The sequence below is a fragment of the Camellia sinensis genome, chromosome 11, assembly GCF_055761805.1.
Source record: "Camellia sinensis isolate YWXY chromosome 11, ASM5576180v1, whole genome shotgun sequence".
NCBI classification, from domain to species: Eukaryota; Viridiplantae; Streptophyta; class Magnoliopsida; order Ericales; family Theaceae; genus Camellia; species Camellia sinensis.
The window spans coordinates 14,854,648-14,868,554 of NC_138971.1; the positions used below are offsets into that span (position 1 = coordinate 14,854,648).

At 41.2% G+C, this 13,907-nt stretch overlaps 1 protein-coding gene across 1 annotated transcript; it reads left to right on the forward strand.

The window, feature by feature from the left end:
• The first annotated feature begins 11,073 nt into the window (after positions 1-11,073).
• Positions 11,074-11,757, forward strand: LOC145802170 (uncharacterized). Its single transcript, XM_082894838.1, has 2 exons — positions 11,074-11,114; positions 11,217-11,757. Exons 1-2 carry the CDS (start codon positions 11,074-11,076, stop codon positions 11,755-11,757), a joined length of 582 nt encoding a protein of 193 aa, XP_082750964.1.
• Positions 11,758-13,907: the final 2,150 nt, after the last annotated feature.

The following is a 13,907-nucleotide window of genomic DNA, read 5'->3' on the forward strand; positions in this document are numbered from 1 at the left end:
AAAGTTTGCTCTTGACTAGCATGTCGTCGACATATACTTCCATATTCCGACCTATTTGGTGATGGAAGACGGCATTGACTAACCGTTGGTAGGTGGCCCCAGCGTTCTTCAATCCGAATGGCATTACTCGGTAATGGTAAGTACCTCGGTCGGTGATGAAGGATGTATGTTCCCGATCGGACGGGTGCATCAGGATTTGGTTGTAGCCAGAGAAAGCATCCATGAAGCTGAGCATTTGATGACCGACCGTGGCATCGACCAGCAGATCTATGAGGGGAAGAGGATAGCTGTCTTTGGGGCAAGCTCCGTTCAGGTCAGAGTAATCGACACAGAGTCGCCATTTGCCATTGTTCTTGCGGACGAGGACCACGTTTGACAACCATTTAGGGTAGTCGACATTTTTGATAAATTGGGCCTCAAGGAGCTTGTCGACCTCTGCGGCTATAAGAGTATTGTGCTCCGAATGAAAGATGCGCTGCTTCTAACGGTAAGGTCGGAAATGAGGTTCAATGCTGAGGCGATGAGTTATGAAAGAAGGGTCAATGCCTGGCATATCTGAATGAGTCCAGGCGAATACATCATTGTGCTCGGTCAGAAGGGCAGTAAGGTCGGCCTTTGCTTGGGGGGATAGTTGGCTGCCGATCTTAGCAGTTTTCATTGGGTTGGTGGGATCGATGGGAATCTCAATGAGCTCCTCCACCGGTTTGCCTCTGACCAGCTCGTCCTCATCTCGGGCGTCAAGTCCTTCAATGATCATGGCCTCCTTCAGCTTGACTTCCTTGAGTGAGGCGACATAACATTCCTTGGCTATGGTCTGCTCTCCCCGTACTGTTCCGACGCCCTGGTCAGTGGAAAACTTTATGGCGAGGTGGTAGGTTGAAGTGATAGCTTGGAAAGTATTGAGGGCGGTGCGACCAAGGATGATGTTGTAGGCAAAGGGACAGTCGACCACAAGGAAAGTGAGCAACTTGGTAGTCTGCCGTAGGTATTCGTCGATGGTGATGGGGAGATCGATGGAGCCGATGGAGGTCACGCGGTCACCAGTGAAACCGACCAAAGGGGTTTAGAGGGAAAACAGACTTTCCTCCTCAATTTTGAGCTGGCGGAAGCAGCTGAGGAATATGATGTCTGAAGAACTGCCGTTGTAGATGAGAACCCGTCTGACCTTATAGTTGGAGAGAAGGGCGGAAATGACGAGAGGGTCATCATGAGGATAACGGATGCCAGTACAGTCGGCGTCCGTGAAGGTGATGAGCTCTGTCCACTGCTTGGGCTGTTTGGGGGGTCGGTCTACCGTGTCCACTGCTCTGTTCGAGCCTTGCCTTATCTTCCTGAGCTCTGCCCTCTGAGCGGAGCGGGATGGTCCGCCACAAGCAAGGCCACCAGAAATGACTCGGATTTCACCAACTGGCGGAGGGGGATTACCTGGGGGCCGAGGCTGTTGTGGGGGGAGGTCATGGCCTTGGTTAGGTTGGGCTGGCTGCCGGGGTGGGGTACGCCGGCGGTTGTTTCTGAGGGGCTCGGTTCTTTGCCTCTGTTGTGGGTGGGTGTCCGTGAACCGGCTGAGACGCCCTTGACGAATGAGGGTCTCGACCTGATCCTTGAGGTTGATGTAGTCATCAGTGTTGTGGCCATGGTCCTGGTGGAAACGACAATATTTGGACTAGTCTTTCCGGTTGGAAGGGGTCCGTGAGGGTAGGGGCTATTTGAGGGGTTAATCCCGTTGGATCTGGTGGAGGACTTGTTCTATGGAAGAATTAAGGGGTGTGTACCGCTCGAACCGACCGGGCGGTCGGGCCGGTGCCGACCGATCAGTGCGAGGAGGTCGGTCGGTATATTGGGGTGTTTGGCTGTTATACTGGGTGTTTCTGGGTTCCGAATCTTTTTTCTTTTCTCTGGGGGTTGGGTTTTTTGATATTGGATCCTGCCGAGCGGCTAGTGAATCTTCGGCATTCATGTATTTCTGGGCTTTGGATAATAGGGCTGCCATGGAGGTCAGGGGGTTTTTGGAGAGGGGGAAGAGGAAATCGGACGATCGTAGCCCGGTGTAGACGTCCCTGAACGCCCCAGGAGGGCGAGTCCCCCCCCCCCCGGTTCTGTTCGTATTGGGGTCACCACAGTTCAGGACTCTCAAATTGTCACGGTTCTAAATCTGAACCAAAGAGTCCAAATCCGACAAATCGTTTTGAGAAAACAGATTTTGAAAGAAGTGCCAAACATGGACTGCTTTGCCAGATACAGAGTCGCCACCTAAATATTTTATTTTGGAAAAATTTAGGAAACCTTGACTCGTTTGCCTAAGGCCACGTGTCCGTCATCACCAAAGTTGCCTCAGCTCGGGAACTTGGGTACAATTGGGGAAGGTCACTTCGTGAGCACCCCCGCTCACCCGATCAAAGATCGGCCTCTACTAACCATGATATCTATTTTTGAAAACATTATGCGTTCTTATTCTGGTTATTAGCCTAGATTTACTATGTGATGCGCACAGCATACAAGTATAGACTGGATCGCCTGAATTGGAACAAAACGTTTCATGTTTGTTTATTTTGAAAATGGTTTGATGGTGCTACCCGCAAGTAGGCTAAGACGTTGATTTGCCACCCTCGGGTGGGCTTAGAAAAAAACATGATTTTGCCACTATCTAGTGGGCTTAAAACTCACAATCAACGAATTATTGCAATCCAAATAACCCAACCTTCACCCACAGGCACTCAGGCAGTTATATCACATGAGCAATTAGCCTCATGGTAAGCATGCTATCATGGCAGTCACTCACACACGTGCAAGGATGCTAAAGCATAAAACTTACCGAGTACTCCAAGCCAAAACAGAAGCTAATTAGAAATCCATGCATGATCCTAATTATACAGAAATGCCTAATGTAACACATGCAAAAGTGCAACTATAGCAGGCTCGGCTATTCTAGACATGGCATATGAAATGCTACAGCTAACATGTATTCAACTTGGAATTGAAAATACAATGCAGTTAGTATGATGCGCCGAGCCCGGTGCATGCAAGACAGATGAATGAATGCAAACATGCTATCATACTGTATGCTAATTGAAACATGCCCTAATCTAACCATCATAAGCGAGTAAATAAAAGGGAGAAAGACGTGGGGTTGGAAGACATACATCACACACACGCACACTTATTACAACATTGCCCTCGCACAGAGGGTCCGAATAAATAATATACAGTCCCAAATGAATAATTACAGTCCAAATATGTACAAAACCCTAATTAATTAACAAATTCAATTAGGAAAGCAATAAATTGGCATGCAAGCCAAGGACTGCCTCAAATCTGCTACGGATGATGAATGATGCATGCTCCGGTTGCCTTTGTCGGAAAATCCCTTGTGATGCCCCGGTTTGCCTCTGTTTGCAATTGTTCTTGGAATGCGTGCCAAACTCCGGAAGGCTGTCGATTTCTGATTTGCTGCAACAGAGAGCAACAAAGGGGCATGGCAAAGTATTTTCACATATGTATGCATGACTACTCTTCGGGGAGTGTAGTCCTCGATCCTCGTGCCACCAATCACGCATATCGATGCATGATGGCCGAGGAGTCGAATTGCACGACTCAATATGAAATGAATGTACATATAAACACAACAAGACCTAAACTCCATCATAGATAATCCGGAGTGTCGGTGACTGGGAATTGAGACACGTTCCGTCACTCGAAGTACGAAACGTCCCTCGTTTCCCGTGCTCGGGCTAACTCCTATCCCGAGCACAATGCAATATGCATGACATGCATGAATGCAACTAATATACAACCTAGCATGCACAATGCTATGAGATGGCATACACAATGCACGATGTAACAAGGCATACACAATGCTCTAACATACAACCTAGCATACGCAATGCTATGAATCGAAATGGCATACACAATGCATAATGGACTTACACCAACATGAGTGGACCTTAGCCACACTCACATTAGTAGCCATTAGATGAAAATGAGACTCTCGAAATACGCGCACGCATACACGCAAATCGAGGACCGAGCCTAAGGCATCAAATGCCACTCTACCCAAAGCATGGCAAGGCATGGAACATGATATGCAAACATGCAAATTTCAGCGCTGAAATATGATACAAAACAACCCCGAAACATGGAAACATGGCACCCGATGCATGGAATGAACCCTGAAATTCGAAACTAGGCACATGGAATGACTTACAGCTATACAAAGCATGCATTATTTGATCATGAAGCGTGAAGACAGAGGTAAGATAGTCCCAAAACATGCATATTTTCAGTTTATAACAAGTCTCAAAAATGAACACAAATAGGGGCTAATCTATCATGCAAAAATGGCCCTAAAAGAGAGATTAAACACAAGGGGACAGCAGCTGGTCCCAAATGGCAAAGAGCCCTTCAACAAAATTGAATAGAGGCTCAAAATAAGGCACTTTACAGTTTACATCAAGCCACGAAAATAATCACAAATAAGGCCAAACTAACATGCAAGAAAAGGCCTAAAAGAGGGGTAAAGAGACAAGTGGTAGCTTCTGTTCTCAAACAGAGGAGAGCCCTTCAACAAAGTTTAAGAGGGGTTCAAAACAAGATATTTCACAGTTTATGGAAAAGTCCAAAACGACTCACAAATAAGCCTAAAATACTATGCAAAAATTTGCCTAAAAGAGAGATAAAGAGGCAAGTGGTAGTAGGAGACCTCAAACAGAGGAGAGCCCTTCAACAATGTTGAAGAGGGGCTCAAAAAAAGTTATTTTACAGTTTATAACCAAGTCCAAAACAACTCACAAATAAGCCTAAAATACTATGCAAAAATTGGCCTAAAAGAGAGATAAAGAGGCAAGTGGTAGTAGGAGACCTCAAACAGAGGAGATCCCTTCAACAATGTTGAATAGGGGCTCAAAATAAGTTATTTTACAGTTTATGACAAAGTCCAAAACAACTCACAAATAAGCCTAAAATACTATGTAAAAATTGGCCTAAAAGAGAGATAAAGAGGCAAGTGGTAGTAGGAGACCTCAAACAGCAGGAGGTCCTTGATCAAACATGAAAAGGGGCTCAAAATATGACTATTTACAGTTTGGGTCAGAGCCCAAAAAAGGCTAGCAAGTATGTCTTAGATAGCATGCAAAACAAGGCAAGAAAGAGGGAAAATGGGACTCACCCTTGTAGAACCAAGCTTCAACAACTTTTGGGCCAAGTTTGGGAGCTCTTCACCTCTGGAAAGCAGCCTCAAGTTGCTGGAATGAGGGATGGAGGCCTTGTGCTATGAGGTGTAGGGTAAATGGTGTAGAACTTAAGGGGTTTTAGTGCTTGGAGTAGAGAAAGAGAGAGATTGAATGCAAGAGCTCCAAACAAGTTTTTGTAACCCTCAAACAAGGAGCTGAGGGGCTGGTTTTATAGAGGAGAGGAGTGGAGAAAATGGGGGAAAATCAAATTCAAATTTCCCCCCAAAAGACCCCCCTCGGATACAGGATCTGGGGGGAAACATAGGGTGCAGTTGTAAGGAACCAGGTAAGAGGGTCATGGCCGGCCAGGTTTAGAAGGTTCAGAGGGTCGGCCGGCCACCCCCCCATGGCCGGCCGACCAAGGGTCAAAAGGGTCAAGGATAATTGCTGGTCAGCCACCTCAAAAAGGTGGCCTTCCATATGTGCACAACATAACTATGTAGTTGAAACCCGGAGAATGTGAACCAGGAGAGAGAAAAACCCATTTTTTAAAGGAGTTCAAAAGGGTCAGGCACAACTACTGGTCGGCCACCAAATATTGGTGGCCTCCCAGGTGTGTACAACACAAATATGGGGTTTAGGGTTCAAGAAAGTGGCCCTAGGGTGGTCAACATTGGCTTTCAAGTGAGGAAAACGGGCGTCGGAGAGCGATGAAAGCTAGATTTTCAAAACAATTGCTGGCCTCCCACCCTCCTACAAGCTTCCTAACTATGAAAATAAGGTCTCCACCAAAAATGAACCAAAACGGATGCAAAACGGAGGTTCGGGGACCGAAACGCACGGCCTGGGGCCCCGAAAATGGGCTGTTAAGCACCGGAGGTGGCATTCGACCACGAAGTTGGTCTCTCGGGCCACAGTGTCCCCCAAAATGGATTAAATAAGGTGTATACCAAAAACCGGAGCAAACGGAGGTGGTTAGGTGGTCCCGAACCGAGGCACACCACCGTCGGCTCCGAAAAATCGAAAACCGGGCTCCAAACAAGAAAAATGGCCTACGACCACGAAACGTAGCCTACGGCCACTGAGAGATGGTCTACGAGACCTCTCCCTCCCTTTGGAAAGAGAAAATAGAGAAAACAGAGCTTGTTTCGCAAACCGAGGCAAGGCACGAAAGAGTCCGAAAGTCCGGAGGCAAGGCTTGCAGCCGGGACTCTGAAACTTCTGAACGAGCACAATATGCAATATCACCGAGCGCTCAATCAGTGACGTCTGAGTCTTAAGGTCGGTCAAAAATGGGGTGTCTACACCCGGCCATGAAAGCCGTGAGGATGACCTTATCGTCATTCTCCGCTACTTGTAGGGCTTCGGTGTTGAAGCGGGTAACGAAGCTGCGCGACGACTCCCCATCAGTCTGACGGATGTTGAGGAGTTGGGTTACAGGGCGGCGTTGGCACTGGGCTCCAATGAAATGGCTGAGAAAGGAGTCGCTAAGATGCTGGAAAGTGGAGACAGAGTCCGTTGGTAACTGACTGAACCACAGTCGAGCTGACCCCTTCAGTGTCACGGGGAAAGCCCGACACATGATCTCGTCAGGGAAGGCATGGAGGATCATGAGGGTACGGTAGGTCTCCAGATGGTCGACTGGGTCCGTTGTACCGTCAAAGGAGTCAATGGTGGGCATTTTGAACTTGGCGGGCAAAGGTTTGTCCCGGATAGAGGCAACAAATGATGAATTTGCCGTGGTAGAGGGTTTATGCTGAATGTTCTACATGACCCCTTGGAGTTGGAGCTTCATTGCTCAGAGCTCAGCGTCCCAGAGGGGAACGTGGTCACTGTGGTCAGTCAATGAAGGCTGGACGCTGCTGGCCTCCCCTTCAGGGGCTGGTGCTACGACCGACGGGTGTGGGGGTGGGGGTGGTGGTGGTGGATTTATATATGGGTGGGGAGGTTGCAAACCTTCCAAGTTGGGTGGATGAAGTTGTGGCACAGTATGGCTCGGGGCTCTTTCTTGGTTGGGGGGAATATCTGGAGGTGGTGGAGGAGGCATCGGAAGGTTTCTTTGGAGTAAAGCATTTATGTTTTGCTCGGCCATGCGGTTAATGCTGTTGGTAAGCTCGATAAAATACTGTGGTGGGTTGTTTGGATTGGGGGGTCGGCCTGATGGTCGGCAGCATTATTGTGAGAAGCCATGGATCTAATCGTAACCATGCACTTTGACGGGTAGGAGAAAAAGGTTGTTGGAACGGGGTCTCCGGCGATAGTGAACACAACTGGCGCGAGGAGCAAAATGTTCCCATAGACGACGCCAACTGTTGATACAGTTTATCCCAGTGAATGGAGCGAACTGGTCCAAGCTCCTTAAGCCCAAGCCTAAATGATCGAGCCCACCGGATAACCTGCAAACAAGTTCAGCGGGGAACGGGGTAGTCCCCCAGTGAACCCTCCGACGAGCAAGTTAGGAAGAGAAGTAGAGTATATGGGGAGAGATTAGAGATAAAAAGCTTTACCTTTTTCTTGTCTTCAACGTTCGCTTATATCCTTTGGCAATCATTTCGCTGTCTCTTCCGACCTGCTCTCCTCGCCGAAAGCCTATGTTATAGCTTACCTTGCTCAGGGTAAGGGGGTCCTGTTCCGGCGGAGAGGTGTTGTCGTAATAAATGCTGTGATGGGCTGCATTAATGGTGATGTGCAGTGACAATAACTTTGCAGATCTTTGTCTACTGATGTGGCTCGTCCTTCTCTTGCCGTGTGTCTGAATGTCATTGGCTCTTTATGCCATGTTGGACTCCAGCTGTCCTGGACCTCACCAGCTGGGTTATGCACTGGGCTCCAAGTGATGGGCTTGGATTGTCCATAGGTGATTCGTGGCCTTTATGGGCTTATACATGTCAGATTTGATGTTATTAGGGCACAGTTTAAGCCTTTCTTCGTCATTTGGTGCTTTTCTGATATTTCTAACTAATCTTGATTTGGAAGTCCTCCAAAGATCCTCCATCGACTTAAATATGTGATATTTTTTGCCATTCTTCATCTACCTTGAATCTTACCTACATATTGTATTAACATCAATGATATGATTCGTTCATGTTTGATAAAATAAAAAATTATTAACTTTATACTACACCTGAATAGATTTCCATAGGACTTCTCTCATCTCTAGAGAAAATTGCTTCCAATTAGGAAGTGTTATAGGCACCATCTCTCGAACGAGAAAACCTAAGAAGGAGGATAATTTAGCTGATCCATAACCAATTGGTTAACCCTTCTCATTAAATATGATTTCAATCCTGTTACTACCATCCGCACCATTAGTATTTAATTTGGCGGGCCCTGTTTTTCCTTTAACATTTTGTGATCCCTCTATAGGGACTGCAAGTGTTTCTGCGAAATGTTGTGGCAAGAGGTTGGATGGTACTTTAGAAGACCCCTCACTCAATGTTTGTCTGTGATATGATCTGTTCTTACAACCTGTAGCCATGGTAGCCAACCTATTCTAAGAAAACAATAACTTAGCATCAGGTTTCAAAATTAGTTAGTAAACATAATTGAAAAAAGCAAGATAAATAGAAACACAACATAATTAATAGTATATAAACTCTAAATGCACTGGAGCTACGTAAACTCAAAAGAACAAAGACTAGATGTTAAATTAATAAGATGATAGGAGACAATTTGAGGATCATATGTATAATGTCTCAATACAAAGTTTCATTCAATGAGCATATTATTTCAGATTATATCAATGAGTATTTGAGGGATAGTTCTAGTTCTGTATTTGTATTAAAAATCTAAACTGATGCACAATTTTTACTATTATGATTCAAATTAAAACACCTATTATTGTGACTCATAATTATGAGATGAAAATTTTATTCATAATAAAAAAATTAATATAAAAAACACCACAAGAATAATGTGACAATATCATTTTTGTAAATAGAAATCAACTTCCTGGGTATTTTTGTTTTTTAGTCAAAGGTCCACATTGAACCACTATCTACAAATTTTGTATGATTTTTTGATTTGTTTATATCATTACTCTTATAAAATTGTTATTGTAATATAATATCATTCTAGATGTCTATTATATATACAAATTTTGTTTATCAATCATTGCTGTTAGGCAAAGCTACTTAAGGTAAAAAACAATTTTACTTTTCTTGGTTAATTTGATATAAATTTTTAAAGTAAACATACTCCAGAATTAGAATCTCATAAATATGGAACAAAAAAACAACTTTCAAAGTAGTTTTTTTTTCAAATTTCATAGTTGTGTCTAAACAATTGCAAAGCCTCCCAATCAAAGAAAATGTTCACATAAATCACATCAAAATTCAATTTTTCAAAATCTAGTTTTTTTTTTTTTTTTTTTTAAATTTCAAAACCCAATTTCTTATAACATTCATTTCTATTAATTATTTCAATCCAAATAACTACATTAATAACTTGGCCTTGAATTTCAGTCTGAGATGTTGAATTATACATTACCTATTTCTGTATATATATATATAGATGGATATACACATACAAGGAAAATCAATCCAACCATATATTTAAACGCCCAAGGAAAATTCATCTCTTTGGAGTCATGCCCATGGCATAGCCTATAAATAAATAAATAAATTATAAACAAGAAATAACATGCATGCATCAAAGCATTCCAATAAAATCATAGAAAAGTTACTTACAAAATGTTCCCTGAAAGTTCTCCTTTTTTTGTTATATAGGGTATCTTAAGCCAACTTATGCACCAGACTAAGTCCCTACAGTCCAAACAAGTCTTCCAAAACAGGGCTTATGCCTTACGATCCGTGGCCCTAAGGTATGCATTTACTGGCTAAGAGATTCGAACCTGAGACCTGATAGGGAGTAAACCTCCAGACCTGCATTTGAGATTGATTAATTATTTTAGAGTCATTCAAATAAGAACAAATAGAAACTATAATCTATATATTGTATATATAATTGATTAGTAGAATTTTAAAAGGGAGATCATTACCTTTAAAATGTATCAAACAACTATATGATAAAAAGCATCAACTTTTTACAAAACAAGAAGCAGAGTCCTAGTATTACTCCTGTTGATGGTCCACAATGAGAGGTTTTAAGAAATTGACTTTGTGGTGGGTTTGTTGTAAACTGAAAAGCGGGATATGTTTAGCGCCAAAACTTTTGGTCTTTCTATTTTAATAATATTTGTGATAGCATTTGAATTTTATTTATAGTATTTATCCAGTGTCCCTAAAATCATAATTCACCTAATCTTTCACAACATTTTTGAAAAAACTATTAAAAATAGAGTAAATTTTATGAAAAGTGTAATGTTATCAGCTGGTATTATTTTATTATAAAAATGCTACATATGCATAATATTTCATAGCATTTTTAAAAGAATGCTATAAAAAAATGTTATGAGGACAACAGCGTGCATGGTCAAAGAAGTCCCAAGGGTTAATGAAGGGAATAATCGAGTCTCAAAGTTCAAAAGATTGTATTTGTGTTGAGATCCATTAAAGAAAGGTTTCCAAAATATTTGTAGGCTAGTGATAGGAGTGGATGGCTGCCATTTGGAAAGGCCACATGGTGAAATTTGGTTGACTGCAATTGGGATAGAAGAAAATAATTGCATATTTCCATTTGCCTATGCAGTTATTGGGAAAGCGAATAAGAAAATATGGTTGTGGTTTCTGGATTTGTTAGGACAAGTTCTAATTATTAATTCTCATTGTTATACATTTATGAGTGACAAGCAAATAGGTCTAATTAATACAGTGGGTGAGTTGTTTCCAAATGCTTTACACAGGTTTTGTGTAAGACATTTTTACAATAATTTTAAGGGTGAACACAAGGGTTTGGTGTTGAAAGATTTGCTGCTAGGGCAAGTATTGTTCCTACATTTACTAGAGAGATGGACGAGATTGAAGGAGTTGATTGTAAGGCATACAATTGGTTGGCAGAAAGACCAACAATTAACTAGAGTAAGAGCCACTTCAACACCTTTCCAAAGTGTGACATTTTATTAAATAATTTATGTGAATGTTTTAATTCAAGCATCTTATCTGCTAGGGAGAAACCTAAGGTGACAACATTGGAAAACATTAGGTTGTTGTTGATGGAAACAGTTCAAGAAAGAAGAGATGCAATGCAAAGGTACAATGGTCCTATATGTCCTAAGATTCAGAAGAGGTTCGAGAAAATTAAGATGGATATAGCTGGATTGATTCCTAGATGGAATGGAAATGAGCAATTTGAAGTTGTAGGGACATATAGTGAGCAATACAAGGTGGACTCGAAAAATTTGACTTGTGGATGCAAGAAATGGGATCTATTAGGCATTCTTTGTGCCCATATTGTTTCTACTACAAAGTACTTATGTGAAGAATCAGAAAAATTTGTGCATCAATACTATAAGGTGGAAACTTATTTGAAGATTTATGACAACATGTTGAGTCCTATTAATGATAGAGATATGTGGCCAACAACTGAATATGCTAAAGTGCTGCCACTTGATGTAAATAAAAGACCTGGGAGGCCTAAACAAAATAAAAGAAAGGAAACTAATACACCAATGAAGGAACTAAGCAAGGAATGAAGGGCACTCAGATGACATGTAAGAATTATGAAAATGTGGGACACAACAAGAGGACTTGCAAGGTGAAAGGGCAATTCAACTACATGCAAAAAACTGTGAGTTCCATTAAAGTCATTCATGTTTGTGAAATTTGTAAACTTTTAATCTTCATATAACACATGTTTTGAATTTTGTAGAGCCAACCTGAAGGAAGACAACTTGGAGGGAGCTAGCCTCATAGCCAACCTCAAGGGAACCAACCTCAGAGTCAGGCTAACGAGAGCCAACCTCAAAATTAGGTTATCACAGTAGGAATTGAAGTCAGGACATAAATAAGAGAAAAGAAACTGCCTGTAAGTTATTTTTAAAAAAAATAATAATTGTCTTATATTTGTCCAAAATAAAAGGGGTTTAATTATGGATAATTGGCCATTGTTGCAAGTTAAAAGGAGAATGGTAGAAGAAAGTCAATTAACTCCATTGAATGCAAGCAAGCAAGCAAGTGACAACATTTCCAATGAGTTCAAACACCACACTACAGTAGGGTCAAATTATATGAAGAGACAGACTACTCTACAATGCTAGCGCTATTAAAACAATAGTGGTTGAACAAGGAAGAAGTCAATTGAGAATCCATAGCCAAGACTTTTTGTGTTTTTATATTAATCAAATAGCAAACAATGTTTGTGTTCATTTTTTACGTTTTTTGTTTTTGTTTTTAACCAAATAGAAAACAATGTCAGTGATTTCAACAACAGTCAGGGCTTTTTGTACATGTTATACTTTTTGTTTGGAATGGTTGGGTTCAAATATCACAGACGATTGTGTGTTCTGAAAATTTGAATGAAAAATTGTCAAACTTGGTTTTATGAATGGTAATGCCCTGTTATGTGTTGAATGGTGATGTTGTATTATTGAGACAAAATTCTTAACACAAAATTCCAAAATTTTCATTCATAGTAGTTGCCCCCTTACATATCAACCATAATATTTCTCCCCATTACATTCATTCTTACGTTACTATGTATCATCATTACATACTCTAGAACCTTACATTAGAAACCACATTGATACAATCAAGCACCATGAGATAACTAAGCATATTCATGGCTTTCTCTATCTTTCATTCATTATTTGTAGTTGGGCTTCCAGCCTATCGGCCTTCTTTAATAACCCAGGGATGATTAGGACTGCCTGTTTGCACATTGTTGGGTCTACTCGAGTGAAGTGATTGCAACCACTATTGGGAATTTGGGACAGGTGAGGAATCTCCTACTAGAATTTACATCAGTCCGTGATATTTGTATCACTTTTTTTTCCCACAAATGATGCACAAAATGTCTTCCATGGAGCCCCATTTCCCCTTATTTCTTGGCCCTCAATTGTTCCTCATTTTCTCTTTCATAAACAAAGAACATGCTCTGTTTTCCAATTACGATCGGTTTTAAATTTTTGGACCCAGAACTAAATTAATCATACGCTAGAACCAACCCGAACAAACCCAATGTAGCTTGGGTTGGTTCGGTTTGGAACCACAGTTTCATTATATTAAAAACAATTGAATCAACATTTTCTTCTGATTTGTCTACCTCTAATTTTGCATCAACATTTTCCTCCAAGTATTTGTCTATCTTTGATTTTGCATCAACATTTTTTTCTTCTTTCAAGTGTTTTAAAATTCAGATTAAAAAACTTATCAACTCATTTTATTTGAACTAGGACTCATCCTATTTAAAGAAGAACTTGAAGCAAAGTGCAGCATTTCATAATGCACTCACATACGGTTTATGAGTTCTCTTATCTCTACATTAAATCATTTACCTTGTCAGTAGGCTAAATCATTTAACTTGATGCAAAGTCTATTACTCTTGGACCAATAATTCAAAATTTGTTCAATTGCACAAACTTCATGAAAATAAAAATTTGAAGTAACATACAAGATCATGGTAATATAATGACGTGTCAATATAAAAAAAATAAAAAAATTTATATATACATATATTGGTTCGATACTTGGGTTGGTTCAGTTTAGACAAGATTTAAATCAAGAACTAACTCAATCCTATTGGTTTAACAATTTGAAAACCGGAACCAAATTAATGCTCTAAAAAACTAAACCAAACCAATCCAAAGAGGTCAATTTGATTGGATTCTTTGATTCCTTAGATATT

Coding starts and splice junctions, on each gene's coding strand:
- LOC145802170 (XM_082894838.1), top strand. CDS start 11,074: ATGGACGAGATTGAAGGAGTTGATTGTAAGGCATACAATTG. Junction 11,115..11,216: donor GATTGTAAGGCATACAATTG/GTTGGCAGAAAG, acceptor TTTTAATTCAAG/CATCTTATCTGCTAGGGAGA.